At 36.4% G+C, this 16293-nt stretch overlaps 1 protein-coding gene across 2 annotated transcripts; it reads left to right on the top strand.

Annotated features, from left to right (window-relative positions):
- Window positions 1–4469: 4469 nt before the first annotated feature.
- On the top strand, window positions 4470–15528 carry LOC105142952 (zinc finger protein Elbow). Of its 2 annotated transcripts, XR_845633.2 has the most exons (3): window positions 4470–5573; window positions 10896–12524; window positions 13811–15528. XR_845633.2 is itself a non-coding variant. In XM_011050882.2 (2 exons), the coding sequence occupies exons 1-2, from the start codon at window positions 5508–5510 to the stop codon at window positions 12336–12338; spliced, it is 1509 nt and encodes a 502-aa protein (XP_011049184.1). In that variant the 5' UTR covers window positions 4470–5507; the 3' UTR covers window positions 12339–15528. The 2 variants fall into 2 exon arrangements, 1 of the variants encoding a protein (XP_011049184.1); XM_011050882.2 differs by having other exon boundaries at window positions 10896–15528.
- Window positions 15529–16293: the final 765 nt, after the last annotated feature.

Genomic DNA, 16293 nt, shown 5'->3' with positions numbered 1-16293 from the left:
GAGGACGACGTGTTTATGTGGCGCCGACTGAAGGAGCCTGATAGAGTGTCTTGTATTATCTGCGACATCAGACTAGCCGACGACGACGACGACGACGACGACGAGGACGAGGACGAGGACGACGACGACGACGAGTCATTGAAGGAGGGTGGCAGAGTCGAAATGAGTAACAAGTAATCTAGCATTTCTTGCGCATAGCAGCTGCACCAAAGAAATTACGAACTTGACGATATCTTTGCGCACTATAACCTAAATTTATGATTTAACAACATCGTGATTGCCTGTACAGATGCATGTCGAGAGAGACGCACGTAAGTATGCGTTAAAAAGAAAACTAAATATGATTCGACTGAATTGCTGTAAACGAGATGCAAATTTAGGCTTTTGTTTTTAAAAAAAATCTGTATCTGAAATTGCTGTATATTGCACCTAATTTGTGTACCAATATTTCAGCGCGTATATCAGATTCAATTAAAGCTTTCAATTAATATCAAATCATCGTTATCAATTCTCGGGACACGTGATTAATTTTGGAAATTCACGACTCTCAGCCAAAACTTTTCAAATTGTTTTTTTTTTAATTTGCCATGTAAATTGCCACAGTCATCACCACTACATCGTGTTTTGCGTTTCATTAAATGTATCCTTTCCAAATTCTATGTTAACATTACGTGCAGTCTTCTCTTAGAATGTTTAATTAAAGTACCGAATTAAATCAGGTTACACGATAATGTACCATTCAATAATCAATACGAATTACGTAAATCACCTTTCCTGCCTAGCACATGCAACACAATCGCAGGACACGCAATACAATCCTATAATTTTGCGTATAGTAATGAGAGGAATTGACACTCGAATTTCCATGAAACAATTGATATGCGTTTCGATGCATCGCCGGTGCATCCGTATCCGCCAACATACACCACTGCCATTACCACTTCAATCCATTTTAGTCGAATTCATTAATCGTTACAATATGCATTAGACCTCGTGCAACGTGCAAGCGTTTTAAACGTTTTCGCATTGAATTTATTTTCGTATTAAATTTCACCCACGCATCTCGAATATAAAAACGTTATTTCAATGCATTTGTTAAAAGTGAAACAGTTTTACTGACAACAGCCTATCCAATAAGTTTACGAACACTTTTTTCCTGGAAAGGTTTTCCGTACGTATTATTGAATACATACGAAAAACTTTCCTTGATCTTTCTGCTGCCCAATTTCCAAATGAATTTCTCATCAATTACATACTTATATATTAGACAAAAGCTTGAAAGAAATTCTATACGATGTTAAAGGACAGAACTGAAAAACATTTTCTAGAATCAATAAAAGAATCAGTAGAAAAAGCACAGCTTGACAATTGTTGCTTGAAAATTTAATATTATTGCGTCATGCTCTTATTAGGTAAATATATATCCTCTTTAAATATATATCCTCTCTAAATATATATCCTCTCTAAATATATATCCTGTTAAAGAATTATATAGTGTAGTCAAAGATTTTGTTTATGTTTGTATACTGAAAATTTATAGTTTCCGTTACGTATACTAGACAGTCCTGATAACTGTAGAAATATATCAACACGGCCTTTGTTTCACGGCCGGGTTTAGAAATTAATCTTTTCTTTTCTTTTCAGAATGATATTTTAATGCGATAATGTATGTCTATAACTGTCGATACGTGGAAATACCAAGATTTTCGAAGGGAAACTTGTTAAAATGTATGTATAATAAATATACACTATTCAAGCTTCGAAAATTTCTGTTAGAGCTGGGAATCTAATTTCATTACATATGTATAATATATTACATATATTTTCGAACTAATGAAAAAAAAAAATTATGAAAGAATTACAGATTATTCTAGATCGTATTTAAAAGTAATACAAAAAATTTAGCGACGGTTTAGAATCTGGGTTAAAAGTTATTTTAATAAGTAGTATTTTACTTTATCTATGCTCTAATGAAAATGTATGAAAATGTTTTATAAAATAATGTAAAAAAATCTCAAATTTGTTAATATAAGTACTTTAAGTATTCAAGATGATTTATGCAAAGTTTTATTGCGATATAAAGATTAGTTGTGCTGCAAATAAATACAATTTATTTATAAATTTTATTTATTTGCAGCACAACTAATCTCTGCATTGAATTTTATATAAATTATTTTTGATATTTAAGGTAAGTATACAAAAAATTGAGATTTTTGCTGTTATCTTTTAAATTTTGTCGTTAGAATAAAAAATAACAAATAAAGTAAGTAAATTAGAAAAAAATATTCAATAAAAATAGAACATAAGTTATAAACGAGTTATACAACTTCTATGTATATCGTTTATTTAAAGTATAAATATTAACACATTTATAATAATGGATATGATATACCCCTAATACCCAACGCACGTGTTTACAAGTGTGCTTAGGTAGAGAGATCTTTTACAATCTATACCTGTTCTGGTATCTTTTTATTGCGGATAGAGCTTTATAACGCGCCTCGATGATGTTAGCGTACATTGGATCTCAAGCGTGAGTGCATCGTCGTAAACGCACGAACAAAGGCTGCGTTAAGTGCATAAGGCGATGGTTATACTGCTTCACGCTCTACTTGCTCGTATATTATATTGTTCGATACTTTATTGCTCTACGCACTAGGACGCGATGATGAAATAAAACGTCTGCTTTGTATGTACGCGAGAAATAGCCTCTTGCTTTTCCTTCCCGTTTGAATTAGCTGTACTGGATAAAGAATAAAGAATTCTAAAGACACAAAATTGAACGTATCCTTTAGTTTTTCGCTGATAAAAACAAAAGTTATCTTTTTCAAAAAAATTTGTGGCTGAAATTAAGTACGATCTCTGCGCGAAATGGAAATTCCGAAATAGATAACTCAGACAATATAAAATTTAAAATCGAGATATGAGATGCCTTTAAGACTCGGGGTTTTTCATTTTTTATATTAACTTGTGATTAACTTTAGACAACTAACTTACTAAGAGATTCATCAATGAAATTCATTCATAATTTCTTGGTAATCTTTAATCTTTAGGTAATCATATATTGCGAGAACAGGCCTTAATCTGATAATGTAAGAATTATGTTTTTCTAACTATGATTAATCACTAAACTGATGATTTTATAGTGGTAACTTTAAAAGTTATTCACTACAAAATCATCAGTGATTAGCAAAAGGTAGAAAAATATAAGTTTTATATCATTATATCAGGTTAGATTTAACCACGAGAGAGAGAGAGAGAGAGAGAGAGAGAGAGAGAGAGAGTTAACTAGAAAATAAAAAAACTGAGTCTATAACGGCTTTCGCAAAAATTTTTTGTCTTTAGAGGGCGGGAATCTTTTTTTTTTCTTTAATTTCATATGTTTCTGACTAAGATTTGTTATATAATTCATTAATCTAGATCCATAATCTTGTTTTAAAAGGCCTTTAGAAATTGGCCAATTACAGTTGAATATGAGAAAAATAACTGTGATTCGTCAATTTCTTACGGTGACTTAGGATAGACTCTTGAAGTAAAAGTGTGTGGACCTAGATTTATTTCATTTTACTTCTTGCCTTAAAATATGACAATTTTAGTGCCATTATACTGACTTTCCTCTATTTAAAGAAATGTTTCTTTGTTATATGGTTAAAGAAATGATTTTCACAAATCAAAGAAATCTTTTTTTTAACCGTATAACAAAGGAACATTTCTTTAAATCGAAGAAATTTTTTCTCTGGGTGCGTCTTGCAAAAGTTAAAACGTCTTATTCCAATTTTGGACATTGTATGGTGTCTGGGAATGAAAAATCGAGTAGTCCATCGTACGCGAATTGAGAGTCTAATTCGAGAGTCTAACTCTTAGGGAACAACCGATATCTTCCTTGCGTGCCAACACCTTATTTCCCACCAGTAAAAATAGAAGTAACCGCGCGTGCAATTTTCCTAGGAACGATCGGTACGTCGAACGCGATTTGATGATTACGAATTCAACGAGAATCTCGTAGGTAGGCCTTTATCTCTCCGCGGCACTCGCGCGCGCCGCGCGTATCGTGGGACCGTGCAGGTGCCGGGCGCTACACGATGGCAGTAATGATGGCATTCATATCTCTTTAACAGTGCCACGATGTTAGGCGAAAAATATCGCAAAGTAACAGTATCAGAATATAGACTAGATGTACGAAAGAACATTGGCGCTTCAAAGCGTTAAGAGGGCAAGAGAGGACATTTACCTCCTTCCTTCTGACCGACAATTTCTAATACAATTTCTTTCTCAAGTTTATACCTACTGTCATAATGAAAAAGCTTTTAATACCAAAAGATGTATATATTTGTTATTATATACGTATATATTTTAATTCTCGAAATTATAGCAGTAACAAGCTTGTGTATTTATTATTATTATAATATTTTGGCTCAGCCCCTCCTTTAGGAAAAATCTAGATGTCTTTAGATACTCTTCCACGATGGGGTGGAACTCTTCCTCGTAATGGGAGTTGCGAGGGGGCACCCCGCGCCGGTTGACACGTCGTTGGCCGGGTCGTTCTCGCACCAGTCGCACCCGGCAAAAGCAGGCAAAAGTGTCGGCGTAGCCGCGAACCGACAACGACCACCGTGTCGCTACGGCCGTCGCCGTCACCTTTGCGTTCGCCTCTTTCGCCCGCATTGGTTAGTCGCCGCCGCTCGTGGTGTTTCGTGTCGTTCCGCGCGTCGTAGCCGCGCGTCGTCGTCGTCGTGATACACCGTCCGATCCGCTCCGGGGCCTCCGGCTCGCCTGAAGAGGAGTGAGGAGGAGAGGGGCCAGCCTACGACGATGTTATCGCGGAGTCGCTCGAAGAAGGGGAGATGCTCCCCCGGGGAGCACGAATCTGCGGTGTACGAGGGTAGGGGAAGTCAGCTGAACGCCGGTGGAGTGGTGAGGGTCGGGCGACGAGAAGGGCAAACCGAGAGCGCTCCACGTCGACCGCTCCGAGCGGTTTAGTAGCGAGTCGAGTCTCACCGCGTCAACGTGTTGAAGATATATCGAGTACGATAACTGTACTGTAACTGTGACGCGAGTTCGTTTTCTTTCTTTTTTTGTTTCCGCGTGATTCGTCGTTTCAACGGACGCTGGGTTGCTCCGACCTAAGGGTGCTCCAACGATTTGTTTCTCCTATTCTCTTTCTTTCTTTCTTTCTTTCCCCCCCCCCCCTCTCTCTCTCTCTCTCTCTCTCTCTCTCTCTCTCTCTCTCTCTCTCTACGTAATTTAGTGCTTGTGGAAAAAAAAGAGTTTTGTGCGTATCGCGCGCACAGATAAGTGCCGCTTCATCACCGAATCAACTTAAAGCTTGGTGCATGGCTTCGCGTCCGAGAGTGATATCGTTGTTTCACTGCTGCGGCGGATATAAGAGGAAGATAGTGCGACGGATCGCGCGGCTGGATCGCCGATGAGCCGTCGAGTGTGATAGAAAAAGTGGTGCCTATCGTCGAGTAATACGACCGACGGCGCGAGAGGATCGACCGCGAAAGATGCTGACGTCCAGCGCGAATCAGTATCTCCGTCCTGATCATTACCTCACGCCGCTACCTACTACGGTTAGTCTCTTTCTTCCTTTCTCCTTTCGTTTTGGTTAGTTCGCTTTTCTCGTCTCTCCTTTCTACGTCGCTATTTACGGAGTCCATTATTCATACCCCTCCGTGCCCGTTTGTTCGTCGCGAGTTAACGATTTGTCGAGATACGCGTCTCTCAATGTCTTAAAGGCTTCGTATTTAACGAGCGATATTTCCTATTTGTCATTTGCATTCCGAATGACGGCGCGGCGGAATATAATAATGTACGTGGACTCGGAGAAAATCATAAGAAAAAGAATGATTGTGCCAAAGTATCTGAAAATTTAGATAGATACAGACCTGAAAATAATTTTATTGGATCAAATCGAAATAATTATATAGGACATTTAAGCGTGATGAGCGATGCTGCGAAAAGTTTCACATTCTAGCAATCAACTTCCTACATAGTTATTTTGATATGTCAAATTATTTTGATCTGTATTCAGATTTTTTTTGATATTTCAGTAAAATATTCTTTCCGTGTATGACGGCAACTATATATAAAGATGATAGCTGTACAAATTTTATGTGAATTTAGTCGAGTGAATTAGTGTACATAGTTAAATGAACTATTTTATGTAATAGTTGCAATAACTATGAAATAGTTTAGTACGTACATTAATTTTTACAAAACGAGAAAGCCACTGTAGTGGCGCTGAAACAGATTCATATTTTGAGGCAAGGAATACAATGTGTACAAAAAATAATGAATTATAACAAATCTGACTTTACGGAAAGCTGTAAAATTTTAAAAATAAATTCCTGTCTTCTCTAAAGATTAAAATTCTATGTATAATAAAGATTATAATTTTACATGTACTTGTACAATTGCCACTTTTATAGTTGTTACCACTATTTCTTTAAGGTCCGATTTCTGGTTAATTTGAGATTTAATCTCACTCAACCTGATGATAATGTAAAAATTATATTTTTCTAATTATGATTAATCACGAATAGTTTCGTAATGTGACTTTAAAAATTATTACAAAACTGTAGCTAGAAAAAAATCATTTTTACATTATCATCAGATTAAATTTAAACCACTAGTTAACAAAAGAATGAAAAACCTCGCCTGGATATGCAAGAAAAACATCGCTTCTTTATTATTCGTTCTCTTTATTTTGCGTCTCTACCGAGAAAAAAAAATGTGCGTTTAAAGTGAGAAAACCGATTCGACATGTTGCAAATAAATCATGTTGAAAATTAACATGGTAAATAGATCGCGCCAGAAAACAACCCACCGTAAACATTCTATAAGTGCTGCGACAATTCGAAAAACGGAGTATGATCGATAAACGATGTTAATTTTATTCTGATAATTCTCTCACGTAATATATTCGTGCAACATTTATATTATTAATACAAACGCAAATAGTCCAAATGCTTAAAATGTCGCGTATGCACGAGTTTTCCTGCTTAAAAATATCTTTCCTAGCGGCTCATTAACGTCGCCTGTCGTCGTTTCGTTAATCCCGACGGAAACACGCGCGCCGCGTTTTATGCTCCGAACTCCTGTAAACTATTTTGGGGACAGCGAGTGTTCGTTGGCAAAGTCACGGCGTGCGTCGCGCTGATTTACGCACGTCATAAATCAAAGCGCGATTCGGTAATACAATGCTGATTGTTGCGCAGGGGGGAGGGAGGAGGGGAGGGGTGAAAGATAGAAAAGCGAGTGGAATAAAGCGTTCGATCGGCTTTTCGGTACAGACGACCACGTTGGACGGTTTATCCTCTTATATTCAGCGGTTCAGATCTCTCTAATATTTATAAGAGACGTAAAAATTTTTGTGCGCATGATTGAATTTCTAATGCAATGAATAAATAAATGAATTTGCAATCTCCGCTTCGCAAAGAATATAAAGGACCGTAAAATCATTTATTATGAACTGTCTCGCAGTAGCTGGATCATTTAAATGCAGAACAAAGACAAAGCACTCCGACTGTATCTCCGATAGTTTTGGTATAAAAAAGAAAATACCTTTTCTGGTTTTCCGTGATTATTTTGTTCAGTATTTTGCGACACTGGTGCTTAAAACTCACAAAAAATCAATTTGACAATATAGAAAAATACGAGTTATATTCAGACGATTCAAGTTCTTCTTAATATTTAGAAAAAACATAAAAATGCTTATATGTGTTCAACTGAATTTGTAATGTAATGAATAAATAAATTTTCAATCTTCACTTCGCAAAGAATATAAAAGATCATTTATTATAAATTTAACCGTTTCGCAGTAAATGGACTATTTAAATTCAGAACAAAAGTAAAGCAGTGGTTACATTTAACATCTAATTTTCGTGAAAAAAAAAAAATATCTGGCTTCTCGTGTTGATTTTTTTCGGTATTTTACGGTTAAAGCAGTGTTTATTGCTCATAGAAAATCAGTTCGACGATACAGAAAAAGTACGAGTATATATATATATATATATATTCAGACAGTGTAAATTTATAATAGTTATAAGACTAAGTAAAAAATTTCTTGCGCATGATTGACTTTGTAATGTAATGAATAAATAATTGAATTTGCAATCTCCGCTTCGCAAAGAGCAAAGAATCGTAAAGTCATTTTGTAAACTGTCCCGCAGCAGCTGGGCCACTAGTCAAATTCAAAACAAAGGCAAGTCACAAGCTATTCTTGTCGACTATTAGTCTATTCTAATTTTCATGAAAAAAAAAAAAAAAAAAAAAAATCCTCTTGTTTTCCAATTTTTCCAATACTTTGTGAAAGTGATTACTTGCAAAAAATTCACAATAGGAAAAGAAAGTATATAATTCAAAAGATTTCAGCAGAAGTCACGTAAAGTGTGGACAAAGAGAAGTTTCTCTTGTCTCGAGGGACATAAATTAACCGCGACAATCAAAAGCCGGCGGGCGGAATTAGCGGATTAAAATATTACGTTCGAACGTTCCCGTTAACTTTCACGAGCGCAATTAATATATAGCCTCGCGTTGCCGTAATGGCCTGTTGCAATTCACGGCATTAATATCTGTCGGCGTCGCGCCATTAGTACAGACCCGACCGTGAGCGGCGATGGCGGGTTAGTGTTGCATGATCGTTGCATTTTAATTACGGCGGAACATCTGTTCGGTGGACGTATCAGTCGACGAGAAATATCGTTTCTCTATACGTTAATTATAGCGAGTGCATCATCGTGACCACTTCGGAAGATGCGAGAAGGCGCCGATATTAAATTCCCCGCACTTACACGCTAATGACGTCTGTATCGGGCAATAGCATATTGATTATCTCCTCCCCCGGTGAATCTCGTTCTTAAAAAGATAAGGAAAGATTCTACGCGGATAATCGTCGCAATGTTCCGCACCATTGACGTGTCATATTTCAGATTTATAGAAATCATCACGCGCGCGCGAAAATATCTTTTCTTGTTTTTATCCGCAAATATAAAGATCATTAATATTTCTAAAACAATCTCAATTATCATTTCCGAAATTAATTCATTTACATAAATATATATGATAATTCAATATCTTAACATTCCGACTGTAGTGGCGCTTTAAAATTATTAATATTTTTATTAGTGAGATAGAATTAATTTCAATAGATTATTAAAGGTAGTAAAATATTAGTAATCTAATAATCCAATAATAATTTAGATAAATTTATTTATCCTTCAGAATTCTAAAAATTAGAAAAAGATAAAAAGAATAACTGAGATTAAGCCTTTTATCAATGCATACATACAGATCAAAAATTTTAAGAATGTTAATGAAAAATTATAGATTTTTCTGCATTGTATTTGAAAGTAATACAAAAAAGTTTGGCAGTAATTTAGAACCTTGTTAAAGAAACTATTTCAATATGAAGTAGACATATTTTTAAAAAATAATTAAGATAAAAAAAGAAAATTTTCATTTAATAGTCTATAAAATTATGTATTAAATGCACCTTATTAAACTATTTCATATATATATCTACATTTTCAATTTCAGTCATTTTTTGTAAAGCCTATATACCTAAACATTCTGAATTCTTAAACATAGATTAAATCAAAATTTTTTTATTTTTGAATTTCGTTATGACGTTTCAAAAATCCCATCTTTCGAATAACAAAAAACAGTTTTGCATAGATTTTATCTGGTTTTTATTTATACATTTTTAACCTGTAAAACATTGTAGCGAAAAGATGAAAAATTATGCATTGACAAAAGGATTAAAATTAATCTACATTGGTAGAAATGGACGTAATCACGATTTCACAAGTACACAAGTTTAGAATTAATATCTACGGGATTTATCATTGTTAGTGGAAGTAATTCAATTTCAACGTTGACAGGTCGTTAGGAAAAAATCTCGGGGACACGTTTCGCTCGCGTAAAAAATTTCTCAATAAATCAAAAGGGCGGGCGTTTCGTGGGATAAGTTTGTCCGACGCACCCTTTATCCACGTCACTTCTCGCTCGGCGAAAGAGTGACGCGGCGCTACAGATTGCGGTTTGCGCGTCATTAATTGGACTTGCCTCCATCCAGACGCGTCACGCGCCAAGTTTCGAGGGTTGTCAGATGTGCATTGCGGTGTAGCAGTCGATCGAAAATCACTTAAATCACTAACGTTACGTATTTCGAAAACAGGTCGAACTCGTCAAATTATCAGATTCGCAACCAACAAATATTAATTATTACCGAGTCAATTAATATTAACGATTGCATTATCATGTTTATAAACATAAGAAAGTTTTACGCATCAATCAACGTCGACACACTCTATTGAATTTCGAAATGATAAAATGGAGTGTCGAAATTATTATGTTGAATAATCGGTTATTTTGAGAATCATTAGTTCAGTTCTAAAAAGTAATAAAAATATATTATAATGACATACATACACACACATACAGTAGATTCAGTATGTGAAATCATATTTTGAATAAAAATTGCGAATTGTATAATCAATAGTTCTACATTAAAAAGATTATATCCTATACTCTACACTAAAAAATATATAATGGTAATCAACTATATAAATGATAACTATACAAGTTTTATATGTAGAATTAGAGTGTTGACACAGTTGAGAATAAACTACTTTATAATTGCGTTGAACGTTTCAACTATGTACATTAATTCTAGATATAAACTTGTATAGTTGTTGTCGTTATAATTGCTACCACTATAACGACACATCTTTTTCCCTTGAGCGTAAGAAAAATAATGTTTCAATATGACATTTGTATCAAGGAGGATTAACAAAATATTCGAAAAGTCAACTTATCATTCTCAATATAAATATCCCTTCCAGAATTGCAAGACTTTTATTTTATAAACATTTTCCGTCTTTTGATTTCAGCTGGATGCGAAGAAAAGTCCACTTGCACTGCTCGCACAGACCTGCAGTCAGATAGGAGCGGATCCACCGTCCAACAAATCATTATTAAGTTCCTTGGACAAGACATCGAGTAACAGATCATCCAAAACGGAACAGTCTCGCGAGAAATCCTCGCCGACGATAACAGTGTCAGCCACGGTGCCGACGTCGGCGAGCGAGTCCACGAAGACTAGTTTTAAGCCATACGAATCCTGCCTGGGACGTGAGAAGGCGTGCACGCCGGACGAGTCGCGATCGACGTCAAGTCACTCGACGTCCGGCCGATCGAGGACGCCCGGTAACAGCGGCAAACGATGCCCAAGCAATCAGAGTGCCACGTCGACGCGCGCGGTCACGCCGCAAGGTAGGAAAACAGCAACGCCAAACGGCGAGGTCACGCGAGACTCGCCGGCTTCAAGAAACTCGGCGCCTTCGGTGCCGTCGAGTACGACGGACGCTTCTACGAGTCAGCCAACCGTGAGTAGTCCCTCGTTACAAGTGAAACCCGCCTACAGTCCCGTCAGCGTGCTCGCTATGGCCGATCCATCAATCAAGGATCTCCCATTGGGCACGTTTAAGCCTGGCGTTAGTCTACCAGCCTCCACCGCCGCCTACTTGGGCTACAGTCCCGGTCAACTACCCATCGACGTGATGGCCAATTCGCTCATGTCTCATCACGCCGCTCTGAAGAATGGCATCAACCCTTATCTTTATGCACGATTGAAAAGCACCAGTGGACCCGCGGACAGTCTGATGCCGATATGCCGTGATCCCTTCTGCACCGGCTGCCAGCTTAACTCGCATCTACTGTCGAACCCCGCGACAGCCGCAGCGGCAGTCGCCAGCATCGCCAATGGCAAGTTGCCATCGGGTGCGAGCGCGACGCCGGGCTCCTGTCCGGCTGGGTGCGCTCAGTGTGATCACAAACCCGGCAGCGTTTCGCCCTACGGCTCGTTGGTTTACGCGCATGCGCAACTCGCAGCATTGGCCGGCACGCAACTACCCTACGTGTGCAACTGGATCGCGGGTGATACCGCGTACTGCGGAAAGAGATTCGGTACGTCCGAAGAGCTGCTGCAACATCTTAGAAGTCATACGAACGTGTCGGCGAGCGCAACCGATCCCGCGAGCGCGGCTGCCGCGCTTTCCCTCCTGCCTGGCCCACCCCCGGCACTACACCCGACTCATCCTCTGTTCGCGAGGTCTTACCCTACGCCGCCTTTGAGTCCACTCGCTACCGCGCGCTACCATCCCTATGGGAAACCCTCGCCGCTCTTGACACCGTCTCTGTCGACGCTCGGGCTGCCGCTTCCGCCGCCGCCACCGCCACCACCGCATCCACACGCGACTGCCGGACTGGCATATTTCTCGCCGTATTCTATCTACGGATCTCGTCTAGGTGCTACCTCCGGGATGCACCAATGAGTTCTCGGCGATGAACCGAGACGCGAAACGTGAGCGAAACGCTTTCGAGATAAGTCGGCCGGCGAACTGTGATTCTGCTACGGATTTGAGTACGTGAACGAAGAGCATCGGTTCTACTATAAAAGCGGTGCTTTTGTCACGGCATCTCGTGAAGGAATCTGGAGTCATAAAACGGATATCGAAGCGGTAGGAATGTTTTTTTTTCTCGATTACTACACTTGGAGAAAAACTTGATGTTAGCAACTATACAGATGACAACTGTACAAATATTATATGTAGAATTAATGTGTATATATTGTTGAACAAATTATTTTACAGTTGCAAGGACTATAGAATAGTTTTTTCACACAACTGTGCGTATTAATTTTACATATAAAACTTATATAATTATCACCTACAGTTGCCATCACTGTGTCTTTTTCTCTGAGTTTACGCGATAGTATACTCGGTGCGTCTTCCGCAAGCTGTACGCTAAGCTTTTTTTTATCGTATGATTGAAAATCTAATACAGAATTTGAAAGTAATATGCACATGAAATACATCTTCTAGTTATCCTTAGGTGCGAATCATTACTGTTTCGATGTTGCCAGATTCGACAGATGTCGACAGATTCGATATATTTTATATTTTAGATATTGAAATATTTCAATAAATACTAATTTTTTTTTTTAAATAGAACTCAATGTATCGGAGCATTCTACTCTGTGAGTGTTATTTCGAGAAAAAGTTATATTAATGTCTTTTCATCTTCTATTCTCGAAAAGATAAAACACCGTCGTTATCGCGTATGCCTACCTCAGCTTTGCAAGAGTAATGATTCAATCTTGTTGTTGCATTTGAAATACTTTTAGGACGATTAACCCTCGTTCAGCAGTATTGATAATGCATGAGAAGCAACGAATGGATTTATAAAATTCATTCATTTTTAGAATAAATTGTAGAACGATATTAGAATTATTTTTTATAGTCTTAAAGTCGTTTATTTTATTTTATTTTCCTATTCGATAATTATGTAATATTCGTTTATTCTTATTATTTTACATAGCAAAGTAGTTTAATTTTACAATAAAATCAAAATACGAAGGAGATATTTAAAATGGACAAACTTGTACTACGATTAAGCGGAAGGACTCAGGCATGATGTAAGAATACAAGATGTACCATTATGCATAATACAATACTGGAAGCAATCAATCAAATACCTCTATGCATTTTTCTGCGTACAATAACGCTGGCATATTGGAATAGCCAATCAAATTTTGGCCACAATTCACTTTCTCTTACTGTATGGCTCATCCTCGGGAATGACACCATGTCTTCTTACATCATAGACTCAGGTACCGCGTTCCATGCGACTGTAAACATTCCGCTGTTCGAGGGTTAAACGCCTAATGCGAACGTTGCCGAGTTGGCTGCTTTCGTCTGTTCGGTACTATCCTTCAGACTCTCTAATTCTCTTATATTTACTGCAGAAAGAATCGAGAATGAATTCTCATGTATCAGCTTAGACCAGAAGCGACGAATTTATGACGAAAGCCCGCATTAAACGGCAGTGCGTCGAACAAGCCGTACCTTTGGATGTGTGCAATTTAACAGTGCTATTAAACTAATAAACTCTTTCAGAGAGCTGACAAGATTTTAATTTATGATTAAAAGTTGCGTGACGCGCGAGAGAATAAATTTTTCGATATTTTATTCGTTCTCTGTCCATCTGCTCTGTCGGACGTACATCTCAGTATCGGATGACGAGTGCCACACCAAACGTCGAAAAACCAATGTTTAACTGTGATTTCCGAGTGAGAAAGTTGCGAGAGAAAGAGAGGGAGAGAATGCGATGAGCCTCCGCGAAAAGAGATTATACGCGTGCGAATATGTGTGCGAACTAGAATTTGTTAATGAACGCGCAATTACGGGGATTTTATTTCGAACGAAAGTAATCGTCGTAATCGGATAAACATACATTTTGTCATGCGTTTTATTTTAATCGTTTGGGGAAACGAAAAATCTGCTATTTACAAATTATTGCGATAATTTTATGTAAAACAAACTTCGTAATAACGAGATTTTCTTACGTTTACATTAAAAAAAAAAAGAATGTATAAAATACATTCCAACGCGGAATTTATTTATTGTTTAAATTGTGTTTGAATTCTATTGTTATTAGTATTATTATTACGAGTTATCAATCTATATATCTTTCAAACGTGATTTGGATTTCGAAAATCTTAATATTATAATATTTTTTTATTCGTATATTTTATAGGAGATATTTTCTTTTTAACGCGCCAATGTAATATTTCTGTTTTTTCTTTTGTTTAAAAAATACGATTAATTGTTTCAAAACATGTGTTGCGTAACAATCTTTGTTTGAAGCAATCATTGTACTTTTGCTTGGCATTCACAGGCACAAATAAATATTTGAATACCAAATAAATGAATGTATGGAATATTTTTTAACATTTTATTCATTCGACATTGATCGGAACTGCATTGCAACAAATTCAGTTTCATTCACTTTCGACTGAAGTATTCTCCGTTTTTGCGATTGTGGGAAATAAATAATTGATATAATGTATCACTATATATGTACTATTTATAAATTATATCAATGTCCTACTTCCCTTGTAATTATTGTACATTTGTTTATAGGTATATAAACTCTAACAAATCCCTAATAAGGAAGCGAATATAGTTCGGATATACATATATCCATACGTATATAAATACATATACATATGAATATATATATATATATATATATATATATATATATATATCTGCGTCTATTTTTGCGTAACCAAAGTTTTAGTAACTATCGATATATTGTCGATATTACGTAGCGCATCGAACTTTACGTATGTACATGACATATTGAGGAGCGAAGTGAATGACGATTATTATGAGGTATTGTAATTTGTAAATAGCTTTATTATAACGCAACGTTGGTAGTTACAATCGAAGGACATTGCGAATGTCGAGGAATTTGCTCACAATTCTAATTCTTACGTTGACTCTATGTATTTCTGATTTTTATATGTGGTTACAAAGCTTTGTATTTACACTTGGCACGCGTCAGTGTCATTATCTACATCAACTTGTCGTTATTCTATCATTGTTTTATTCTATATTACTCAAGAGTTTGATTCTTTTCAAAACTGAAATACAGCAAATCGTTTCTTACAAAAAATAAGATTCTCATATTTATTAATACCATCACCGCATCACAACGTTCCAGTTAATTATCAGACGATTTTGCGAAATATACTTTATTTGTTTATTTTAATATATTTTTTAATATTATATCTTATTTATATAGTCCAATATACGCATAACGTTGATTTAAAATGTGATTTCATATGTAAAATACATTTTAATGCTCATTATATCGAATACAAGCATAAAAAATATCGTTTAAAATTTCATGTCGAATAATTGAATTGGAAATTTGAAATCGTTAATTCATTAATTCATAAAATGGTAATTAAATATATTATGCAATGTTTACTCAACGATATAAAAAATATGGCTATTATAATACATAAATTGATGTCTCTGTTTTCGTTATTCTTATTAATATTTAAACTATTGATATCTTGTAACTGATTACAAATAAATTGTTCTTCATAATTTATCGAAATTCGAGATTCAAGGATTCGTTCCATAGAATATTTGCATAAAATTTATACTATAAGAATCTTTCTACGACAATGCTTTATCGTGTGCAAAATTACTACGTGCAGATGTATAATGTACGACTGTATGTAAATTCACCTAATGTTCAACCGACTGCGTAAATTAATAATGTTCAGTCAAATGCTCCGCTGAGAATTATAAATTATGGTCGTCATCGTTTCTGTCGTGTTACGGCGAATCAATATTAGCGCACTCGCATTTCCAGTGTAAGCACAACCTTAATCACCGTTGCTACATTGAAATAAATCATTTGCAATATAAC

The sequence above is a fragment of the Acromyrmex echinatior genome, chromosome 8 (genome assembly GCF_024713525.1).
Source record: "Acromyrmex echinatior isolate Ae372 chromosome 8, ASM2471352v2, whole genome shotgun sequence".
Classification (NCBI taxonomy): Eukaryota; Metazoa; Arthropoda; class Insecta; order Hymenoptera; family Formicidae; genus Acromyrmex; species Acromyrmex echinatior.
Note: the sequence above shows the minus strand (reverse complement) of the source record. Positions and strands in the feature narration are given on the sequence as shown.

Bases quoted from the DNA above. Each gene is read 5' to 3' on its own strand.
- LOC105142952 (XM_011050882.2), top strand. From the start codon at position 5,508: ATGCTGACGTCCAGCGCGAATCAGTATCTCCGTCCTGATCATTACCTC. The intron at 5,574-10,895 runs GTTAGTCTCTTT...TTTTGATTTCAG, and splicing joins TCACGCCGCTACCTACTACG to CTGGATGCGAAGAAAAGTCC.